This window comes from Schistocerca nitens, unplaced genomic scaffold (genome assembly GCF_023898315.1).
Source record: "Schistocerca nitens isolate TAMUIC-IGC-003100 unplaced genomic scaffold, iqSchNite1.1 HiC_scaffold_517, whole genome shotgun sequence".
In the NCBI taxonomy this organism is placed as follows: Eukaryota; Metazoa; Arthropoda; class Insecta; order Orthoptera; family Acrididae; genus Schistocerca; species Schistocerca nitens.
Window position 1 is genome coordinate 382,830 of NW_026046050.1, and position 21,115 is coordinate 403,944.

Below are 21,115 nucleotides of genomic sequence, written 5' to 3' on the forward strand. Positions count from 1 at the left end.
TGCGGACCAGCCCCAAACCTGCGCCGCAACCACCCGCGCCGTTCAAACCACCGAGGATGGGGCTACACACGGCCACACCACAGTCGCCAACCAGTCGCCACGGCAGCGCCGCAAACCACGGCCAAACTGCAGCTACCGCGCGCTACAGCCTGGCTCGGCCCGCCGAGAATCGCCGCCCCCGCCCACATGCCGCCCCCACAGCCCCAGCCGACGACCCGCCACAATGGCCAAACCTTCGGCAAAAGTGCCACACCGTCGCCGCGCCAGCCCGGCCAGCGCGGCCGCCGCCACAGCCACACAAGCGGAGGCGTGCGGCGATGCCGGCCGTGCAAACGCACCTCCGCCGCCCCATCGCCCTCCCACCGTTTCCCGATCGGCCCGCAGCCGTCGGGCCACCTCGCCCGCCAACATTCGCGCCCCTTTCTCACAAAATTGCCCGCCGCAAACAAAACGGGCGCCGCCTGCGCAACATCGGCACCGGCCAACCGAGCGCCGCCGCCCCTCGCCGCTTACGCGAGGGGGGCTGACCGCCGTCCGCAACTACAGACACACCGAATCTGCCTCCAAGCACACACGACAGCCGACCTCCTACATTTATACGCCGCAAGCCACCCAACGGTGTGTGGCGGAGGGCACTTTTTACGTTACGTGCCACTGTCGTCATTGCCTCCCTTTGCCGTTCCAGTCGCGTATGGTTCGCGGGAACAACGACTGTCTGAAAGCCTCCGTGCGCGCTCGAATCTCTCTACTTTTACTACATTCGGGATCTCCTCGGGAGGTATATACGTACGGGGAAGCAATATATTCGATACCTCATCCGGAAACGCACCCTCTCGAAAACCTGGCGAGCAAGCTACACCGCGATGCAGAGAGCGCCTCCCTTGCAGAGTCTGCCACTTAACTATCACGGTTACCACATAACCCTGTGACGAAACGTTGGACCTTTCTCTATCTCCTCCGTCAACCCGACCTGCTACGCATCCCACACTGGTGGGCAACACTCACGTATGGGTCGGTCGAACGCGTGTTTTTGTAAGCCACCTCCTTTGTTGATGGACTACATTTTTGCTAAGCATTCTCCCTTGCTAAGCATTCTCCCAGTGCATCTCAACCTGGTACCCGCCTTACCAACAATTACTTTTATCTGATCATCATTCCACTTCCAAATCATTCCGCACGCATACTCCCAGATACATATTTTACAGACGTCACAGCTACCAGTGTTTGTCCCGCTATCATATAATCAATCATACAATAAACGATCCTTCTTTCTGTATATTCGCAATACATCACATTTGTCTATGTTAAGGGGACAGTTGCCACTCCCTGCACCGGGTGCCTATCCGCTGCCGATCGTCCTGCAACCTCTCTGTATACTACATACAGCACATCATCCGCGAAACGACGCATGGAACGTCCGGCACTATCTACTAGCTCATTTATATGATATGAATTGTGAAAAGCAATGGTCCCATAACACTCCCCCGTGGCACGCCAGGGGTTACTTTAACGTCTGTAGACGTCTGTCTCTCCATTGATAACAACATGCTGTGTTCCGTCTGCTAACATCTCGTCAATCCAGCCACACAGTTGGTCTGATATTCTGTAGACTCTTACGTCGTTTATCAGGCGACGGTGCGGAGCTGTATCGAACGCCTTCCGGACGTCAACGACAATGGCATCCACCTGGGAGCCTGTATCTCATATTTTCTGGGTCTCATGCGCAAATAAAGCGAGCTGGGGGTCTCACACACGATCGCTGTTTCCGGAATCCAACATGGATTCCTACATAGTAGACTCTGGAGTTTCCACAAACGACATGATACTCGAGCAAACAACATGTTCTACAACACATCGACGTCAGAGATATGGGTCTATGGTTTTTGCGCATCTGCTCGACGACTGGGACTACCTGTGCTCTTTTCCAATCATTTGGAACCCTCCCTTCCTCTCCAGAGACTTGCGGTACACGGCTGTTAGAAGGGGGGCAGGTTGTTTCGCGTACCCTGTGTAGGAATCGCGAATTGGTAATCCCGTCGGGTCCGGCGGACTTTCCCATTCCTCCTTGGACACTTATTTCGATGTCAGCCGGTTTCTCGTTCGTGCGAGCATTTAGAGACGGAACTGCAGTGCGGTCCGTCCTCTGTGAAACAGCTTTGGAAACAGGTGTTTAGGTATTTCACAGCTTTACGCGTGTCATCCTCTGTTTCAATGCCATCACCATGCCGGAGTGTCTGGATATGCTGTTTCGAGCCACTTACTGATTCAACGCAAGACCGGAACGTCCTAGCATTTTCTGTCAACGTCGGTACATAGGGTTTGTTCTACTTTCGAATTCACTGAACGCTTCACGCATAGCCCTCCTTACGCTCACACTTTGGACATCGTTTAGCTTCTGTTTGTCTCGGAGGTTTTGGCTGCGTTTAAACTTTGGGTGAAGCTCTCTTTGCTTTCGCAACAGTTTCCTAACGTTGTTGTTGTAGTATACCACGGTGGGTTTTTTTTCCCATCCCTCACAGTTCGACACTCGGCACGTACCTGTCTAAAAACGCATTTTTACCATTGCCTTGCACTTTCTCCATGAACACTCAACATTGTCAGTGTCGGAACAGGCATTTGCCTTTTCATCTGTCGGGTCGTCTGCAAATCTGCCTTCTATTACTCTTGCTAGCCAAAACAGATAGATACACCGTCCTCCCTGCAACGGCCTTATGATCACTGCGTCCCTGTTCTGCACATACAGAGTCGAAACACGTTCGGGTCTGTTTGTCATCCGTAGGTCCACGATGTTATCTCCACGAGTCGGTTCTCTGTTCATTTTGCTCGAGGTGATTTTCGGACAGTGCACTCAGTATAATGTCACTCGATGCTCTCTGTCCCCCTACCACCCGTCCTGAACATCATCTGAGTGTCCCAGTCTATATCGGGTAAATTGAAATCTCCACCTAAGACCCTAACATGCTGAGGAAAATGTATGTGAAATGTGTTTCCAAAATCCGTCTCTCCGTTGTTCTGCCACTAATGCTGCTGCGTCGGGAGGTCGGTCAAAGGAGCCAATTATTATTAAACCTAGCTCGGTTGTTGGGTGTAACCTCCACCCACAATATTTCACAGGAACCATCCACCTCTACTTCACTACAGGATCAAAACTACTACTCAAACAGCGACGAACACACCACCACCGGTTGCATGCAATCGAGCCTTTCTAAAACACCGTCTGTACCTTTGTGACAATTTCGGCAGAATTTATCCCTGGCGTCAGCCAGCTTTCTGTACCTTATCACGATTGCAGAGCTTCGGTGCTTTCTCTGTCAGCGCTTGCGGTTCCGGTACTGTACCAACGCAGCTTCGACAGTTGACAATTAACAAACGATACCGATTGCTGCTTGGTCCCCGCACCCGTTGAGGCTGCTGTTGCCCCCTTTCTGTACTTGCCCAAGGCCATCTAACCTAACAAAACCGCCCAGCCCACGCCACACAACCCCTGCTACCCGTGTAGCCGCTTGTTGCGTGTAGTGCTCTCCACCTAAGACTATAACATGCCTTCGACATTCGCAGTGTACAACACCTTAGGTTAGGGTTGGCGTCGCTTGGGTTAGGTTAGGTTACGTTAGGTGGACGTGGGTTAGGTTAAGGGTTAAAGTTAGGTTAGGCGTCAAAGTTAGGTTAAGCGTTCGGACGTGAGGCGTCAGGTGGCCGCACCTACCTTACGGCCGGACATCTTAGGTTAGGCTAAGGGCGCCGAGGTCACGTTACGTTCACCTTCGGGCGCCACACGTAGCTGTCACAGGTAGGTAGTAGTTCGGTCGGTCGGTCGTCGGCAAGCCGCAAAAAACTACAGACGACGTCGACAACAAGACCGAGCAGGAGGCAGATATATACCGAGCGCCAAAGAGACCGACCACACACACACACACACACACACACACAAAACAACAAACACCACCCACCGGCCAAAGGGGCACCAAAAAAACCCACAAAGCCGAGCACCACACGTCGCGACCAGAGGCAACCCGCAACCGCAACGGCGCTTTCCGCACCGGGCCGGATGCACGTACGACAACACCGCTACCCGTACACAAGGCCTCCCATTGCACACAGCCGCTCTGTGTTCAACATCATCAATGGCGCGCCCGCGGCTCGTCGCGGTCGCAGCCATGACGCCGCCGCCACTTTTGCACCAACACATTCACGCACCGCAAAACAGCTCGCCGACCCACCGACACAGCACAGCCGACAAACAAAAACAACCGCGGCGGCGGCAACAAAACAAAACAAACACCTCGCACCAAGCGTCCGACAGAAAACAAACGGACAGGCACACAGGCCTCTGCTAACGACCACGACACAGCGGCACGCTGCCCCTTTCCCGCCACTCTCGATTCACAGCGCACGCGACCCCGTCGTCGACGACGACACGCGACGGGCTCGCTTCCCGCAACCTACACCTTTCCGCCACTACGCACGGCTCCACCCGACGCCCGTCGCAACGGCACTACTGCACGCACTATCACCCCCGCCGCCGCCGCCGCCGCCGCCGCCTCCTCCTCTCTCCCCCTTCCCGTACACAACAACACAGCCAAAAACACACTCACGACCCAAACATAACAACATGGCACGTGCATCGGCGCACACCCCCAACCAGTCACCGTCGACACAACCACACGCAAGGCACGGAAAAACCGGCGTCCTTCCACGTTGCCATCAAAGCAGCACAAACAACCACACAGGAGGAACCACCAACAACTGCCGGCCGGCCGGCAACCACCAAACGCACATTCCCGCTCGCCACCACACACCTCTCGGCAGCCGTTTCGCAAAGACATGACATGACATGACGCGACATCATCGCATCACGGGCGACGCACGCACACCGACCCACTTTCCCGCCCGTCTCTCTCTCTCTTTTTCTTCCGACGCCTTCGGCCGAGCACACACGTACGTGGCACAACGCCCAACACAGTCACACACAGTCGACAGGCGCACGCCCAGGCACGCAACGACGCAGCGCAGCAAAGGCGCCCGCGACACATACCTCCTCTCCCGTCTCGCCGCCGACCGCCAGCCAGCCACTCGCAATGTGCACTGGCCAACCGGACACACGTCCACCGCGCCGCCTCCGACCACCCGCCAGGGGGCGCTCACGTCCGCGACAACAGCGCGGCCCGCCGCCGGGCGGGCCCAGCCCGGCCCAGGCGGCGCGCGCTGCTCTGCACTCGGCGCGCCGCGCCACACATCCTGCTGCAGACCGGGCTCGTCTCTCTGTACGCGTCTGCGTCTGCCCGCATCTCATCTTCCTGCGCATCAACACAAACGAGGCCACGTGAGCAAACCCCCGTCACAACGCCACATCACGCACTGCCTTGTCGACCGCCTAAATAAATGCACTCACCCACCAGCCATCCGCTTCGTCCTCTTCTTGCTTACTCGTTGTTCGTCGTTGTTGCTGCTGCACCAGCACCAGCACCAGCACCGGCGGCGGCGGCGGCGGCGGCGGCGGCGGCGGCGGCGGCGGCGGCGGCGGCAGCGGCAGCGGCAGCGCACACAGCCCCCAGCCGGCCGCATCCGAGGGGGCCCCGCCGCCAGCGTCGCCTCCTTGGGCACAGGTGCGGTGCTGTGGCCGCCCATCCAACCGCATTTGCTGGCCGTCCCAGCCGCCAGGCAGGCGTTCCCACTGCCGCGCACCGCCTCTGCTGCAGAAGACGAACAAACGAAACGTACAAACATACACGCACCCGAAGCGTGGCCACACACGGACGGGACCGACAGGCTCCAAGGCGACCAAACGATGGAAAAACAAACACAAAAACAAAAGACACGCGAGCGAGCGAGCAAGCACGCAGTCGCCTCGCCTCTGTCCTCCCGCCCCCGCCCTTCTCCCCACCACATGCCCACAAACACCACCGCCTGCCCGCATCTCCACATTCGCCCCCTCCATTTGTTCCCTTGCGTTCGTTCCTTCCTTCCTTCCATGTGTCTGCGTGCGCGGCGCCTCTCCAACATCCGCCGTCCGTCCGTCCCGTTTTCGCCGTACCACACGCCACCGTCGGCGCCGCCTCGCCTCCTCCCAGTCCACCACCGCCGCCGCCCCTGTCCGCCCCGCACACCACCATACACCGCTGCTTGTCCCGGCCGTTGCCACCAAAGGCGCCAGCCGCAAACCGCGCCAAACGCCGCAGCGCGCGTGCGTCCTTCCTTCTTGCTTGCTTCTCCGTGCCGACGCTGCCTCTATTCCCGCACCCATTCGGCCGACAAGCACTGGCGTCGACGACACAGCCGTTGGGCTCCGGCACTGCGCGTACCGGAGTTACACGCGCACCCCCCCTCGCGAACGCACGACTCATTCTCTTTGTTGTTTCTCCTCTTTCTTACGTCTTCGTTTCTTGTTTGTTTGTTTGTTTGTTTTTTTTTTTTTCCTCCCACCGCCGCATGTGACACAATGGCCTCCCTCCCCCTTTCGTTCGTTGTCGCCGCTTTGTTTCTCTTTCTCATTGGTGCACGTCCGACGCGCTCCATTTCCACCACACCACGGCCATCGGCCTCCTCAACGGGCAGGCGCAGTGTGCCATTCTCCGGCGCACAAGCACACCGCGCGGCTCGCTCTCCTCGCCCCCACGCCACGCCACGCCACGCAGCACAAATGATGCTGTCTCGCAACACGACACACGGTGCGCACACCCCCGACCACGCGGCTCTTAAAAGGCATGGCACCGGCGACATGCGCCGCCCCGGCCCGCATCCGTCGTCTCACGTTCACTGCCGGCCGCGTCTGAGGCTACAACCGCACCACAACAACGGTCCCCTCCCGGCAACACATTTGTTGCACAAACACAACCGCCGAGCGCAGCGCGAGCCACCCACACGCGCCCTCCCCGTCTTTAAAAGCCTCCGCGTCTCCTTTCTCCTTTCGCGCCCCTCCCATCTCCCGAATATGCCAGCAGCGGTGCCACTACCGCGAAACGGACACGCCTTCCGGGCCACATGCAAGGGCACGCCCACCACCAACTACTGCCATATTCGCGGACGCAGTTAGGCAACACGCAACGCACTCTCCACCTACTTTCTCTCTCTCGTCCATTCTCTTTAAAACACACGAACCAACCAACCACGGCTAACACACTTTTTCGCGACACCTTTGACTGCGTTATCTTGACCGTGACGGCAGCTATCGACCTTCCAATTCCCCACTAAACACACACACACCCCTACATACACACCCTTCGCTACACCGGACAACAACAGCGTACACAACAGGAGGGCACACGAAACGGCAGGCAAGGGCAACGCATTCTCATAGATTCCTCCTCCGAGCCATGTCGGCGAACGTTTCATCCGGGAAGGCAATGCAATTCAGCCGTCACCACGGCCGACACCTGCAGCCGCGCCGTAAACGCCTTTCAGTGCGGCTGCAATGCACGGGAACGTTCCGTTGCTATAGACAGCGCCTCTCCGTTTTTCCCTGCTTCGTTTTCCGGTGATTGCTTCTCCATTTTGTTTGTTTTATTACTTTCCGTTCCCCTCCTCCACCATTGTTTCCGTCCCCAACAGTTTTGCTCATTCCACACGTTCTGCCCAGACACGACACTCGACCGATCAAAGGTCAGCCTTTCGTCACCGTTCGCGGCGCCGACGGTGCCACAGTGCGACTGGTGTGAACACCGACACGTTGCCATGACGCCGGTGTACCGCGCCGATATTGACAGTTACTCAGAGCCGCCGGATCGGATCACATCACCGACACACCTGCCATTTCACACCGGGGGACACAGACCAACGAAACGCGTGTACGCCCATAACAACAAACAACGACCGTCGTCGTCTAGCCTCACGCTTACTGTACTCAACCGAACACACGTGCACCGTGAATGACGTGCGTGCGCACAACAGTCCAATCAATCATCAGTCAAACTGCAGAAACGGCTATCATCAAATCAAGGGCCAAATAGGTACACCACCGTGCGTGTCGCCTACCCCACCCGCCCGTACATTTCTTGGCGACTTCGTAATGGATGATAGTACGACACGTCCATTTAAAACGTCACCAACACACACACACCAACGCGCCGTACAGCAAAGGGAATAGTCGACGGCAACACAACATTTCACCCTCGCCATCATGTATGATGTGACAACAGACGGCCGTAACGGTGACATCCAACAATCAATCAATCGCGAGGACTTTCAATTGCAGTCACGTGACTAACCGGGCAGACGGAGACAAAGACATGAATCAGCGCCACAGACAGCACCAACACCTCCTATCGATCTATCTGTGTGTCGACAAACAACCACGCCAAGACTCGTGCACGCATTCCACGTCACACCGGCGGCAACCAAACCCTCGCGGCCGTACCCCAGTAACCACAACCACAACCACATTCGAGACCACACCACCACGGCACAGCAGCACCACCAGCTGCCTCGCAACCAACCAAACCGGGTAGCTATGCCGCCCCTCTCACTCACTCACTCACTCACTCACTCACACACACACAAACAATTCCGCTCTTCCCGCAAAGGCAATTTGGTGGCCCTGAAAAGGGCCGTTTTGCCGCTCTCGCAACGGAGGGAGCTTCCTTCCTTCCTTCCTTCCTTCCTTCCTTCCAAGAGCCGAAGTAACAACCTCCTCCTTACTTGGAGCTCGTGTACTTGGTCACCGCCTTCGTGCCCTCGCTCACGGCGTGCTTGGCCAGCTCGCCAGGCAGCAAGAGCCGCACAGCCGTCTGGATCTCGCGGGACGTGATGGTCGAGCGCTTGTTGTAGTGCGCCAGGCGAGACGCCTCGGCCGCAATGCGCTCGAAAATGTCGTTCACGAAGCTGTTCATGATGCTCATCGCCTTCGACGAGATGCCCGTGTCGGGGTGCACCTGCTTCAGCACCTTGTAGATGTAGATGGCATAGCTCTCCTTCCTCTTGCGCTTCTTCTTCTTGTCGCCCTTCGAAATGTTCTTCTGCGCCTTGCCGGCCTTCTTGGCGGCCTTCCCGCTAGTCTTGGGCGGCATCTCGAACGTACAACAACAGGCAGCAAGCGCTCCGCTCTAGTCAGCGTCTCCCCACACAGTGGCACCCGCCGCTACCGCAACACCGCACCTTTACCAGCTCGCCCTGTTGCGGCCGCCGACCAATGGGGCGCGCGCGCAACCGGCCGCCGCACCCGAGCCCATAAAGGGACCCCCACCCCGCCGCCGCCGGCACACGCACGCACTCCGCTGCTCGACTCGCTGCGGCTCGCACCGTTACGGTTACGTGTTTAGCGCTTACGCCACTAGCCAAACGCCATGTCCGGACGCGGAAAGGGAGGCAAAGTCAAGGGCAAGTCAAAGTCCCGCTCAAGCAGGGCTGGGCTCCAGTTCCCGGTCGGCAGAATCCACCGCCTCCTGCGCAAGGGAAACTACGCCGAGCGCGTCGGCGCCGGGGCGCCCGTCTACCTCGCCGCCGTCATGGAGTACCTCGCGGCTGAGGTGCTCGAGCTGGCCGGAAACGCGGCCCGCGACAACAAGAAGACGCGCATCATCCCGCGCCACCTGCAGCTCGCCATCCGCAACGACGAGGAGCTCAACAAGCTCTTGTCGGGCGTCACCATCGCACAGGGTGGTGTCCTGCCCAACATCCAGGCCGTCCTGCTGCCAAAGAAGACCGAGAAGAAGGCCTAAACAGGGACCGCGGCGCTGCGCTTGCGTGCTCCCTGCACGCAAACGCAAACGCGCCTTTGCCTTGCCGGCTCGCCTCACAACAATCGGCCCTTTTCAGGGCCACCACACAAACCTACGTCCAAAGCAAAGTTTCCGTCGTCCTCGCCGCACTTTACAACAACGTCCACAGCGCCGGCGCACGTCCGCCATCTTGTCCACAGCCCGTGTGGCCGAACACACACACATTTTTTCTGCACCCCTCCACGCACGCACAGTCGCGTTCCAAACAACGACAACGACATCAATACACCAATAATGTGATGTGATCATTGTTAATATGTTCATAATTAAAAGAGCGCGTAACGGCCCGACGACGGACGACACGCGGGCCGCCGCGCGCGCTCTCCAAACACACAGGCACAGGACAAACCAAACCAAACCAAACAGCTGATCCGATCGATGATCCGGCCCGCGCCACAAACAAACCACGCACACACCGGACTCAGCCGCGCCCTCCCGCATCCATCATCACACACGTCACGTCGAAACTCCAAACGGAACGCACGCACGCAAAGCAACAGAGGCGCACAACAACAACAACAACAACAACAAACACACACACACAGAGGCAGGCAGGCAACACAGACCCTTTCGCACTTTTCAATTTCCGAACAGTGTGGTGGCCCTGAAAAGGGCCGTTTTTCGTCTCTCCCACCAAGCACGGGCAACGGCACGGCCGCGGGAAGGCCACAGCACAGCACACCGGCTGCCTGCCTAACCGCCGAAACCGTACAGGGTGCGCCCCTGCCTCTTCAGGGCGTACACCACGTCCATGGCCGTCACAGTCTTGCGCTTGGCGTGCTCAGTGTACGTCACCGCGTCGCGGATCACGTTCTCCAGGAACACCTTCAGCACTCCGCGGGTCTCCTCGTAGATCAGACCAGAGATGCGCTTCACGCCGCCCCTGCGAGCCAGGCGGCGGATGGCGGGCTTCGTGATGCCCTGGATGTTGTCGCGCAACACCTTGCGGTGCCGCTTGGCGCCACCCTTGCCCAGCCCCTTTCCTCCCTTGCCGCGGCCTGTCATTCTTCCTCCTCCTCAAGCAACAAAAAAAGCACAAGCGGCAGCTCCTCACCCGGCGCTAGCGAGTCGGCTACGGTGCGCCGTGAGCTTTTTTTTTTTTTTTTTTTTTTTTTTTTTTTTTTTTTTTTTTTTTTTTTTTTTTTTTTTACTGTTTCATTCCCACACCTGAGAGGTGGTGGGCGGGCTACTGCAGAGCTACCAGCTCTATTTAGCCTTAGCTTATGTAATTCTGTTGGGGCTCTGTTTATTTTTTGGTCTGGGGTAAGTGGAGGGATTTTTTTCTCCCAGTTGGGAATTTATTTGCAGGAACTTTTGGGGACAGCTCCGGTATTCACCTTACAGCCTAAGGAAAACCTGCAAAACCCGGCTGGAGCTGCTGGTTGTTTGCAACCTTCTGCCTTCATTTGGTTGAACCTATCTAGGTTTCCATTGCTTGATATACTCGTACTCCCTCGAGTATGGAGGTCGTCTCAGTGGCACGGCCGGCGTTGTGCTGGGGCCACGTTCTTGTGCGTCGCCTAGTATTCGTCTTATTCCGAGGTCTTCTACCTTTGGAGAGGGAGGTCTCGGAATGAGAGGTTTGCTGCTCGTTGTGATCTTATGCAACTTCCATGGAGACCTAGTGGGCTCCATAGCTGCCATTTCGGTTTGCGTGCCGATGGACTCCGCATCCGCCGTCTCGGTTTGGGCGCCTCGATGGCGCTTGTACCGCTTGGACGACGTCTGGGTGCCCTCTTCGACACGCACGCAGATTTCCGCGGGGATGGTTGATGCGCCGTCTGTGGTCTGGCTGGCGCGGTTGATCACCATTTTCTTCTTGGTGGTGTCCTCTGTTTGTGTGGCCGCGGATGCGCTGCTATGCGTCGTCGGCCTCTCGGTGTTATCTTCCGTTTGCGTGGCCGCGGACGCGCTGCTATGTGCCGTCGGCACGTCACGTTGCGAGTGGAGAGCCCATGCTTCCCTTAGCAGGAGGCAGGCAGCTTCCATCTCCGCGTGGAGGGCCATCCTGAAGCGTGACTCTGCTTCCTCCATCCACGCGTCGATGTTGCTCTCTCCGCTGCTACGTGCGGATAGGCGTCCCTCCTGCTCGCGCGAAGGGCCCCCCCGTCCACCTCTGCCACTGGTGGGTGGAGGGGCCGGCCGAGCGTTGTGGCGGGGCGCTGCTGCTTTGTTCGTCAGCTCTTGGGCTTCAGCGCTGGCGCGCTTCCGCCTCCTTCTCCTCCTACGTTTCTTCGTGGCCGTCGGCTTCTCGTTGCGGCAGTCTTCTGTGTGGACGGTAAATGCCCGGCATCCTCGCCAGCTGGCAACATGGTCGCCGCCACAGCGTGCACATGTTGGCTTGTCGTCTCTACACAAAGTGCACTCGCGGGTGTCGTGACCGCCACCGCATTTGGCACACTTTGCATCGAAGCGGCAGTGCTTTGCCACGTGACCCTCCCTCTGACACTTGAAACACTGAGGTTTCGTGTCGAGGTCAGGCGGAAGTGGCTCGATCGTTACGTCGAAACCTGCCAGGGTTGTTAACCCGCAGATTCCGACGTCTTTGCTGCCTTCTTGGCTGGAGTCAACTTGATGTGACTCGACAGCTAGGATGAACAGTGGCGGCCTCTCCTTGTTCGTCCTGTTGTGCAGCTTAACTATGGCATCATAGTTATGGTGCAACAGGGCTTTACGCACCGCGTCGGTCGTCATGACCCATGGTAGCCCCCTTAGTAGGACTTTCCGCAGCGGTTTCTTCTTGTATGTAGTGGTTGGCTCCGTGAGGTACGGTTTCAGCCTATCGCAGAGAATCTTTCGATCCTCCTGCGATCGTGGCTGGATGGACAGTGCGGCGTCATTGTCCAGCATTTGCACTTTTGGTTGGTAGCGCAGCTCCATTGCCACCTCGTCGTATGTCTCCACCCAGTCTCGACCCGTGTAGCGTATGCACACAGGGAGAACTTGGGCGGTGGGTCGACAAGATGATGGTGCTACCAACTCTTCTTCTGCGCGGGTAGACGGTGCTACGGAGCAGCTGCGTCGGTCTGAAGAGACGCTGCGCTCGCTGCCGTCCGACCGGAGAAAGTCTGCGCGAGTTAGCATCTTAGCGGGTGAGTTGCGCTTCCCGCGTTTCCCTTTACCCATGGCGAGTGCGGCGTCTCTTCACGACAATTTGCTTTGGAGCAACACGACAATATTGCCGAGACGCGCGCACTCACCACAGAACCGCCCTCTCTTACTCTTCACGCGGCAGTTGCAGAGCGCCCGACAACACGCACCCGCTCGCCACCGCTGACTAACTCGGAATGCGCCGTGAGCGCGCGCCGCCCCCCTATATAGACTCTGGCCCGCCCTCCCCCCACCACGCGCACCGAGGGCATATAAGCGCAGCACGGGCCCGCGCGGGCCCGTTGTCAAGGCAGCACCGGACGCTTCGCTACCGCACGCACCGCTAACCGCTATGGCCCGCACAAAGCAAACGGCCCGCAAGTCCACCGGCGGAAAGGCGCCGCGCAAACAGCTCGCCACCAAGGCGGCGAGGAAGAGCGCGCCCGCCACCGGCGGCGTCAAGAAGCCCCACCGCTACAGGCCGGGCACCGTCGCCCTGCGAGAAATCAGGCGCTACCAGAAGAGCACAGAGCTGCTCATCCGCAAGCTGCCGTTCCAGCGCCTAGTGCGCGAAATCGCCCAGGACTTCAAGACCGACCTGCGCTTCCAGAGCTCCGCAGTCATGGCCCTGCAGGAGGCCAGCGAGGCCTACCTCGTCGGCCTCTTCGAAGACACCAACCTGTGCGCAATCCACGCCAAGCGCGTCACCATCATGCCCAAGGACATCCAGCTCGCGCGCCGCATCCGCGGCGAGCGCGCCTAAACCGCTTAGCCGCGGCACGGCACCGCACGCGCGCAACACAAAAAAAACGGCCCTTTTCAGGGCCACTAACATCTCTCCGTCGCGAGCAAAACTTTTGTCGGTCTTGCCGCCCAGCCTCTCTCTCTAGCCCCGTTAAAACAACCACCACAATTCCCCACCCTCCCTCCCGTACACAGCCGCTCTCGCCAACAATCACAATCGACGTCATCCCACCCCACCCCTTCAAATACACACAAACAAACAGCCGGACGACGTCACCACGGGTGGCTGGCCGCCGCCGTCTCCGAGGCGCCACCGCGCCTTCCCAATTCCCGCCGGCCACTTCCACGTCTCAACGTCCCCGTCCCCCTTTCACACAGAGAGGACACACACATAACAAACAAGACGCGCCATCCGCAAAGCAAGCAAACAAACAGAGTCTCCAGAAACATGAGAAACCAACCGTCGGCCGCCGCACAAAATACAAAACACAAAACAAAACGGCCACAACCGCTCCGCTACCGCGCGCCGCCGCCTACCGCCACCGGCCCCACAATCCAACCACCACGGCACGCACACAGTACCCACAAGGGTCATACAGAAACGCCACACAAACACCAACCAACCCCACACACACACACACACACACACACCCCGGCGCATGCACGCACGGCCACCCAAACAAGACAACACAACGCGCCAAGCACGACAATCAACGCCTTCCCGACGTCCTCTGATGGCCCTGAGAAGGGCCGTTTTGGGCCGCGCGCAGCCGTGCCATCGCGCGCCACTAGACGACGCGGGGGAGGGGGGTGGGGGACGACGGGGTCAAGCGCCAGCCCTTCCCTTCCTTCCCCTTTCCTTTCTTTACTTTAACTTCACTTCTTCTTCTTGGGCGAAGCCTTCGCCTTAGACGGCGTCGTCGCCTTCTTCGGGCGCGGCGCCTTCGGCTTCTTCGTCGGAACCTTCGCGGCCTTCTTCGCCTTCGACGGCGACTTGGCCTTGGCCGGCTTGGCCGCAGCCGCCTTCTTCGCACCCGCGGGAGCCGCCGACGCCGCAGACGCCTTCTTGGCGGCGCCCGCCTTCCGACCGGTCGCCGCCTTCACGCCACCAGCCTTCTTTGCGCCGGCCGCACGGGCGCCCTTCTTCTCCTTGCTGGCCGGAGCGGCGCGCTTCTTCTTCGCACCGCCGGCACGGGCCTTGCCGCCCTCGGCCGCCCCGCCGCCGGCGCCGGCAAGCTTGAAAGAGCCGGACGCGCCCTTCCCCTTCGTCTGCACCAGCTCGCCAGCCACGACGGCCGACTTGAGGTACTTCTTGATAAAGGGCGCCAGCTTCTCCGCGTCCAGCTTGTAGTGCGCGGCAATGTACTTCTTGATCGCCTGCAGCGACGAGCCGCCGCGCTCCTTCAGACTCTTGATGGCGGCCGTCACCATCTCAGAGGTGCGCGGGTGCGCAGGCTTGGCGCGCGGCTTCTTCGCAGACGCCGCAGACTTGGCCTTCTTCGTCGTGCCGGTGGCGGCGGGTGCCGCAGCAGTCTCGTTCGTAGCCGCCTGATCTGCCATTATTTCGACGACGCGCGTACACACACGAGAGCGAGAGCGAGAGCGGCAGGCGGCAAGCACGGCGGCAGAGAATAGCCGCCGCGCCGCCAGGCCCAGCCAGTGTCGCGGGCGGGCGCGGACGGCCGAGAGAGCGGCCGCCACTCTGCGCGCCGCCGCGCCGCGCCTCCCGCGCTTGCTACCGCCCAACGTCCGACAGCCTGTGCGGACCAGCCCCAAACCTGCGCCGCAACCACCCGCGCCGTTCAAACCACCGAGGATGGGGCTACACACGGCCACACCACAGTCGCCAACCAGTCGCCACGGCAGCGCCGCAAACCACGGCCAAACTGCAGCTACCGCGCGCTACAGCCTGGCTCGGCCCGCCGAGAATCGCCGCCCCCGCCCACATGCCGCCCCCACAGCCCCAGCCGACGACCCGCCACAATGGCCAAACCTTCGGCAAAAGTGCCACACCGTCGCCGCGCCAGCCCGGCCAGCGCGGCCGCCGCCACAGCCACACAAGCGGAGGCGTGCGGCGATGCCGGCCGTGCAAACGCACCTCCGCCGCCCCATCGCCCTCCCACCGTTTCCCGATCGGCCCGCAGCCGTCGGGCCACCTCGCCCGCCAACATTCGCGCCCCTTTCTCACAAAATTGCCCGCCGCAAACAAAACGGGCGCCGCCTGCGCAACATCGGCACCGGCCAACCGAGCGCCGCCGCCCCTCGCCGCTTACGCGAGGGGGGCTGACCGCCGTCCGCAACTACAGACACACCGAATCTGCCTCCAAGCACACACGACAGCCGACCTCCTACATTTATACGCCGCAAGCCACCCAACGGTGTGTGGCGGAGGGCACTTTTTACGTTACGTGCCACTGTCGTCATTGCCTCCCTTTGCCGTTCCAGTCGCGTATGGTTCGCGGGAACAACGACTGTCTGAAAGCCTCCGTGCGCGCTCGAATCTCTCTACTTTTACTACATTCGGGATCTCCTCGGGAGGTATATACGTACGGGGAAGCAATATATTCGATACCTCATCCGGAAACGCACCCTCTCGAAAACCTGGCGAGCAAGCTACACCGCGATGCAGAGAGCGCCTCCCTTGCAGAGTCTGCCACTTAACTATCACGGTTACCACATAACCCTGTGACGAAACGTTGGACCTTTCTCTATCTCCTCCGTCAACCCGACCTGCTACGCATCCCACACTGGTGGGCAACACTCACGTATGGGTCGGTCGAACGCGTGTTTTTGTAAGCCACCTCCTTTGTTGATGGACTACATTTTTGCTAAGCATTCTCCCAGTGCATCTCAACCTGGTACCCGCCTTACCAACAATTACTTTTATCTGATCATCATTCCACTTCCAAATCATTCCGCACGCATACTCCCAGATACATATTTTACAGACGTCACAGCTACCAGTGTTTGTCCCGCTATCATATAATCAATCATACAATAAACGATCCTTCTTTCTGTATATTCGCAATACATCACATTTGTCTATGTTAAGGGGACAGTTGCCACTCCCTGCACCGGGTGCCTATCCGCTGCCGATCGTCCTGCAACCTCTCTGTATACTACATACAGCACATCATCCGCGAAACGACGCATGGAACGTCCGGCACTATCTACTAGCTCATTTATATGATATGAATTGTGAAAAGCAATGGTCCCATAACACTCCCCCGTGGCACGCCAGGGGTTACTTTAACGTCTGTAGACGTCTGTCTCTCCATTGATAACAACATGCTGTGTTCCGTCTGCTAACATCTCGTCAATCCAGCCACACAGTTGGTCTGATATTCTGTAGACTCTTACGTCGTTTATCAGGCGACGGTGCGGAGCTGTATCGAACGCCTTCCGGACGTCAACGACAATGGCATCCACCTGGGAGCCTGTATCTCATATTTTCTGGGTCTCATGCGCAAATAAAGCGAGCTGGGGGTCTCACACACGATCGCTGTTTCCGGAATCCAACATGGATTCCTACATAGTAGACTCTGGAGTTTCCACAAACGACATGATACTCGAGCAAACAACATGTTCTACAACACATCGACGTCAGAGATATGGGTCTATGGTTTTTGCGCATCTGCTCGACGACTGGGACTACCTGTGCTCTTTTCCAATCATTTGGAACCCTCCCTTCCTCTCCAGAGACTTGCGGTACACGGCTGTTAGAAGGGGGGCAGGTTGTTTCGCGTACCCTGTGTAGGAATCGCGAATTGGTAATCCCGTCGGGTCCGGCGGACTTTCCCATTCCTCCTTGGACACTTATTTCGATGTCAGCCGGTTTCTCGTTCGTGCGAGCATTTAGAGACGGAACTGCAGTGCGGTCCGTCCTCTGTGAAACAGCTTTGGAAACAGGTGTTTAGGTATTTCACAGCTTTACGCGTGTCATCCTCTGTTTCAATGCCATCACCATGCCGGAGTGTCTGGATATGCTGTTTCGAGCCACTTACTGATTCAACGCAAGACCGGAACGTCCTAGCATTTTCTGTCAACGTCGGTACATAGGGTTTGTTCTACTTTCGAATTCACTGAACGCTTCACGCATAGCCCTCCTTACGCTCACACTTTGGACATCGTTTAGCTTCTGTTTGTCTCGGAGGTTTTGGCTGCGTTTAAACTTTGGGTGAAGCTCTCTTTGCTTTCGCAACAGTTTCCTAACGTTGTTGTTGTAGTATACCACGGTGGGTTTTTTTTCCCATCCCTCACAGTTCGACACTCGGCACGTACCTGTCTAAAAACGCATTTTTACCATTGCCTTGCACTTTCTCCATGAACACTCAACATTGTCAGTGTCGGAACAGGCATTTGCCTTTTCATCTGTCGGGTCGTCTGCAAATCTGCCTTCTATTACTCTTGCTAGCCAAAACAGATAGATACACCGTCCTCCCTGCAACGGCCTTATGATCACTGCGTCCCTGTTCTGCACATACAGAGTCGAAACACGTTCGGGTCTGTTTGTCATCCGTAGGTCCACGATGTTATCTCCACGAGTCGGTTCTCTGTTCATTTTGCTCGAGGTGATTTTCGGACAGTGCACTCAGTATAATGTCACTCGATGCTCTCTGTCCCCCTACCACCCGTCCTGAACATCATCTGAGTGTCCCAGTCTATATCGGGTAAATTGAAATCTCCACCTAAGACCCTAACATGCTGAGGAAAATGTATGTGAAATGTGTTTCCAAAATCCGTCTCTCCGTTGTTCTGCCACTAATGCTGCTGCGTCGGGAGGTCGGTCAAAGGAGCCAATTATTATTAAACCTAGCTCGGTTGTTGGGTGTAACCTCCACCCACAATATTTCACAGGAACCATCCACCTCTACTTCACTACAGGATCAAAACTACTACTCAAACAGCGACGAACACACCACCACCGGTTGCATGCAATCGAGCCTTTCTAAAACACCGTCTGTACCTTTGTGACAATTTCGGCAGAATTTATCCCTGGCGTCAGCCAGCTTTCTGTACCTTATCACGATTGCAGAGCTTCGGTGCTTTCTCTGTCAGCGCTTGCGGTTCCGGTACTGTACCAACGCAGCTTCGACAGTTGACAATTAACAAACGATACCGATTGCTGCTTGGTCCCCGCACCCGTTGAGGCTGCTGTTGCCCCCTTTCTGTACTTGCCCAAGGCCATCTAACCTAACAAAACCGCCCAGCCCACGCCACACAACCCCTGCTACCCGTGTAGCCGCTTGTTGCGTGTAGTGCTCTCCACCTAAGACTATAACATGCCTTCGACATTCGCAGTGTACAACACCTTAGGTTAGGGTTGGCGTCGCTTGGGTTAGGTTAGGTTACGTTAGGTGGACGTGGGTTAGGTTAAGGGTTAAAGTTAGGTTAGGCGTCAAAGTTAGGTTAAGCGTTCGGACGTGAGGCGTCAGGTGGCCGCACCTACCTTACGGCCGGACATCTTAGGTTAGGCTAAGGGCGCCGAGGTCACGTTACGTTCACCTTCGGGCGCCACACGTAGCTGTCACAGGTAGGTAGTAGTTCGGTCGGTCGGTCGTCGGCAAGCCGCAAAAAACTACAGACGACGTCGACAACAAGACCGAGCAGGAGGCAGATATATACCGAGCGCCAAAGAGACCGACCACACACACACACACACACACACACACAAAACAACAAACACCACCCACCGGCCAAAGGGGCACCAAAAAAACCCACAAAGCCGAGCACCACACGTCGCGACCAGAGGCAACCCGCAACCGCAACGGCGCTTTCCGCACCGGGCCGGATGCACGTACGACAACACCGCTACCCGTACACAAGGCCTCCCATTGCACACAGCCGCTCTGTGTTCAACATCATCAATGGCGCGCCCGCGGCTCGTCGCGGTCGCAGCCATGACGCCGCCGCCACTTTTGCACCAACACATTCACGCACCGCAAAACAGCTCGCCGACCCACCGACACAGCACAGCCGACAAACAAAAACAACCGCGGCGGCGGCAACAAAACAAAACAAACACCTCGCACCAAGCGTCCGACAGAAAACAAACGGACAGGCACACAGGCCTCTGCTAACGACCACGACACAGCGGCACGCTGCCCCTTTCCCGCCACTCTCGATTCACAGCGCACGCGACCCCGTCGTCGACGACGACACGCGACGGGCTCGCTTCCCGCAACCTACACCTTTCCGCCACTACGCACGGCTCCACCCGACGCCCGTCGCAACGGCACTACTGCACGCACTATCACCCCCGCCGCCGCCGCCGCCGCCGCCGCCTCCTCCTCTCTCCCCCTTCCCGTACACAACAACACAGCCAAAAACACACTCACGACCCAAACATAACAACATGGCACGTGCATCGGCGCACACCCCCAACCAGTCACCGTCGACACAACCACACGCAAGGCACGGAAAAACCGGCGTCCTTCCACGTTGCCATCAAAGCAGCACAAACAACCACACAGGAGGAACCACCAACAACTGCCGGCCGGCCGGCAACCACCAAACGCACATTCCCGCTCGCCACCACACACCTCTCGGCAGCCGTTTCGCAAAGACATGACATGACATGACGCGACATCATCGCATCACGGGCGACGCACGCACACCGACCCACTTTCCCGCCCGTCTCTCTCTCTCTTTTTCTTCCGACGCCTTCGGCCGAGCACACACGTACGTGGCACAACGCCCAACACAGTCACACACAGTCGACAGGCGCACGCCCAGGCACGCAACGACGCAGCGCAGCAAAGGCGCCCGCGACACATACCTCCTCTCCCGTCTCGCCGCCGACCGCCAGCCAGCCACTCGCAATGTGCACTGGCCAACCGGACACACGTCCACCGCGCCGCCTCCGACCACCCGCCAGGGGGCGCTCACGTCCGCGACAACAGCGCGGCCCGCCGCCGGGCGGGCCCAGCCCGGCCCAGGCGGCGCGCGCTGCTCTGCACTCGGCGCGCCGCGCCACACATCCTGCTGCAGACCGGGCTCGTCTCTCTGTACGCGTCTGCGTCTGCCCGCATCTCATCTTCCTGCGCATCAACACAAACGAGGCCACGTGAGCAAACCCCCGTCACAACGCCACATCACGCACTGCCTTGTCGACCGCCTAAATAAATGCACTCACCCACCAGCCATCCGCTTCGTCCTCTTCTTGCTTACTCGTTGTTCGTCGTTGTTGCTGCTGCACCAGCACCAGCACCAGCACCGGCGGCGGCGGCGGCGGCGGCGGCGGCGGCGGCGGCGGCGGCGGCGGCGGCAGCGGCAGCGGCAGCGCACACAGCCCCCAGCCGGCCGCATCCGAGGGGGCCCCGCCGCCAGCGTCGCCTCCTTGGGCACAGGTGCGGTGCTGTGGCCGCCCATCCAACCGCATTTGCTGGCCGTCCCAGCCGCCAGGCAGGCGTTCCCACTGCCGCGCACCGCCTCTGCTGCAGAAGACGAACAAACGAAACGTACAAACATACACGCACCCGAAGCGTGGCCACACACGGACGGGACCGACAGGCTCCAAGGCGACCAAACGATGGAAAAACAAACACAAAAACAAAAGACACGCGAGC

The 21,115-nt window shown here is 58.4% G+C and overlaps 2 protein-coding genes across 2 annotated transcripts; both read left to right on the forward strand.

Moving 5' to 3' along the window:
* The first annotated feature begins 4,048 nt into the window (after positions 1 to 4,048).
* LOC126232475 (uncharacterized) lies at positions 4,049 to 4,828 on the forward strand. The gene has a single exon (XM_049942727.1). The coding sequence runs from the start codon at positions 4,049 to 4,051 to the stop codon at positions 4,826 to 4,828; it is 780 nt and encodes a 259-aa protein (XP_049798684.1).
* A 14,510-nt stretch (positions 4,829 to 19,338) lies between these two features.
* On the forward strand, positions 19,339 to 20,118 carry LOC126232476 (uncharacterized). The gene has a single exon (XM_049942728.1). It carries the CDS (start codon positions 19,339 to 19,341, stop codon positions 20,116 to 20,118), a length of 780 nt encoding a protein of 259 aa, XP_049798685.1.
* Positions 20,119 to 21,115: the final 997 nt, after the last annotated feature.

Bases quoted from the DNA above. Each gene is read 5' to 3' on its own strand.
- LOC126232475 (XM_049942727.1), top strand. From the start codon at position 4,049: ATGCACGTACGACAACACCGCTACCCGTACACAAGGCCTCCCATTGCA.
- LOC126232476 (XM_049942728.1), top strand. From the start codon at position 19,339: ATGCACGTACGACAACACCGCTACCCGTACACAAGGCCTCCCATTGCA.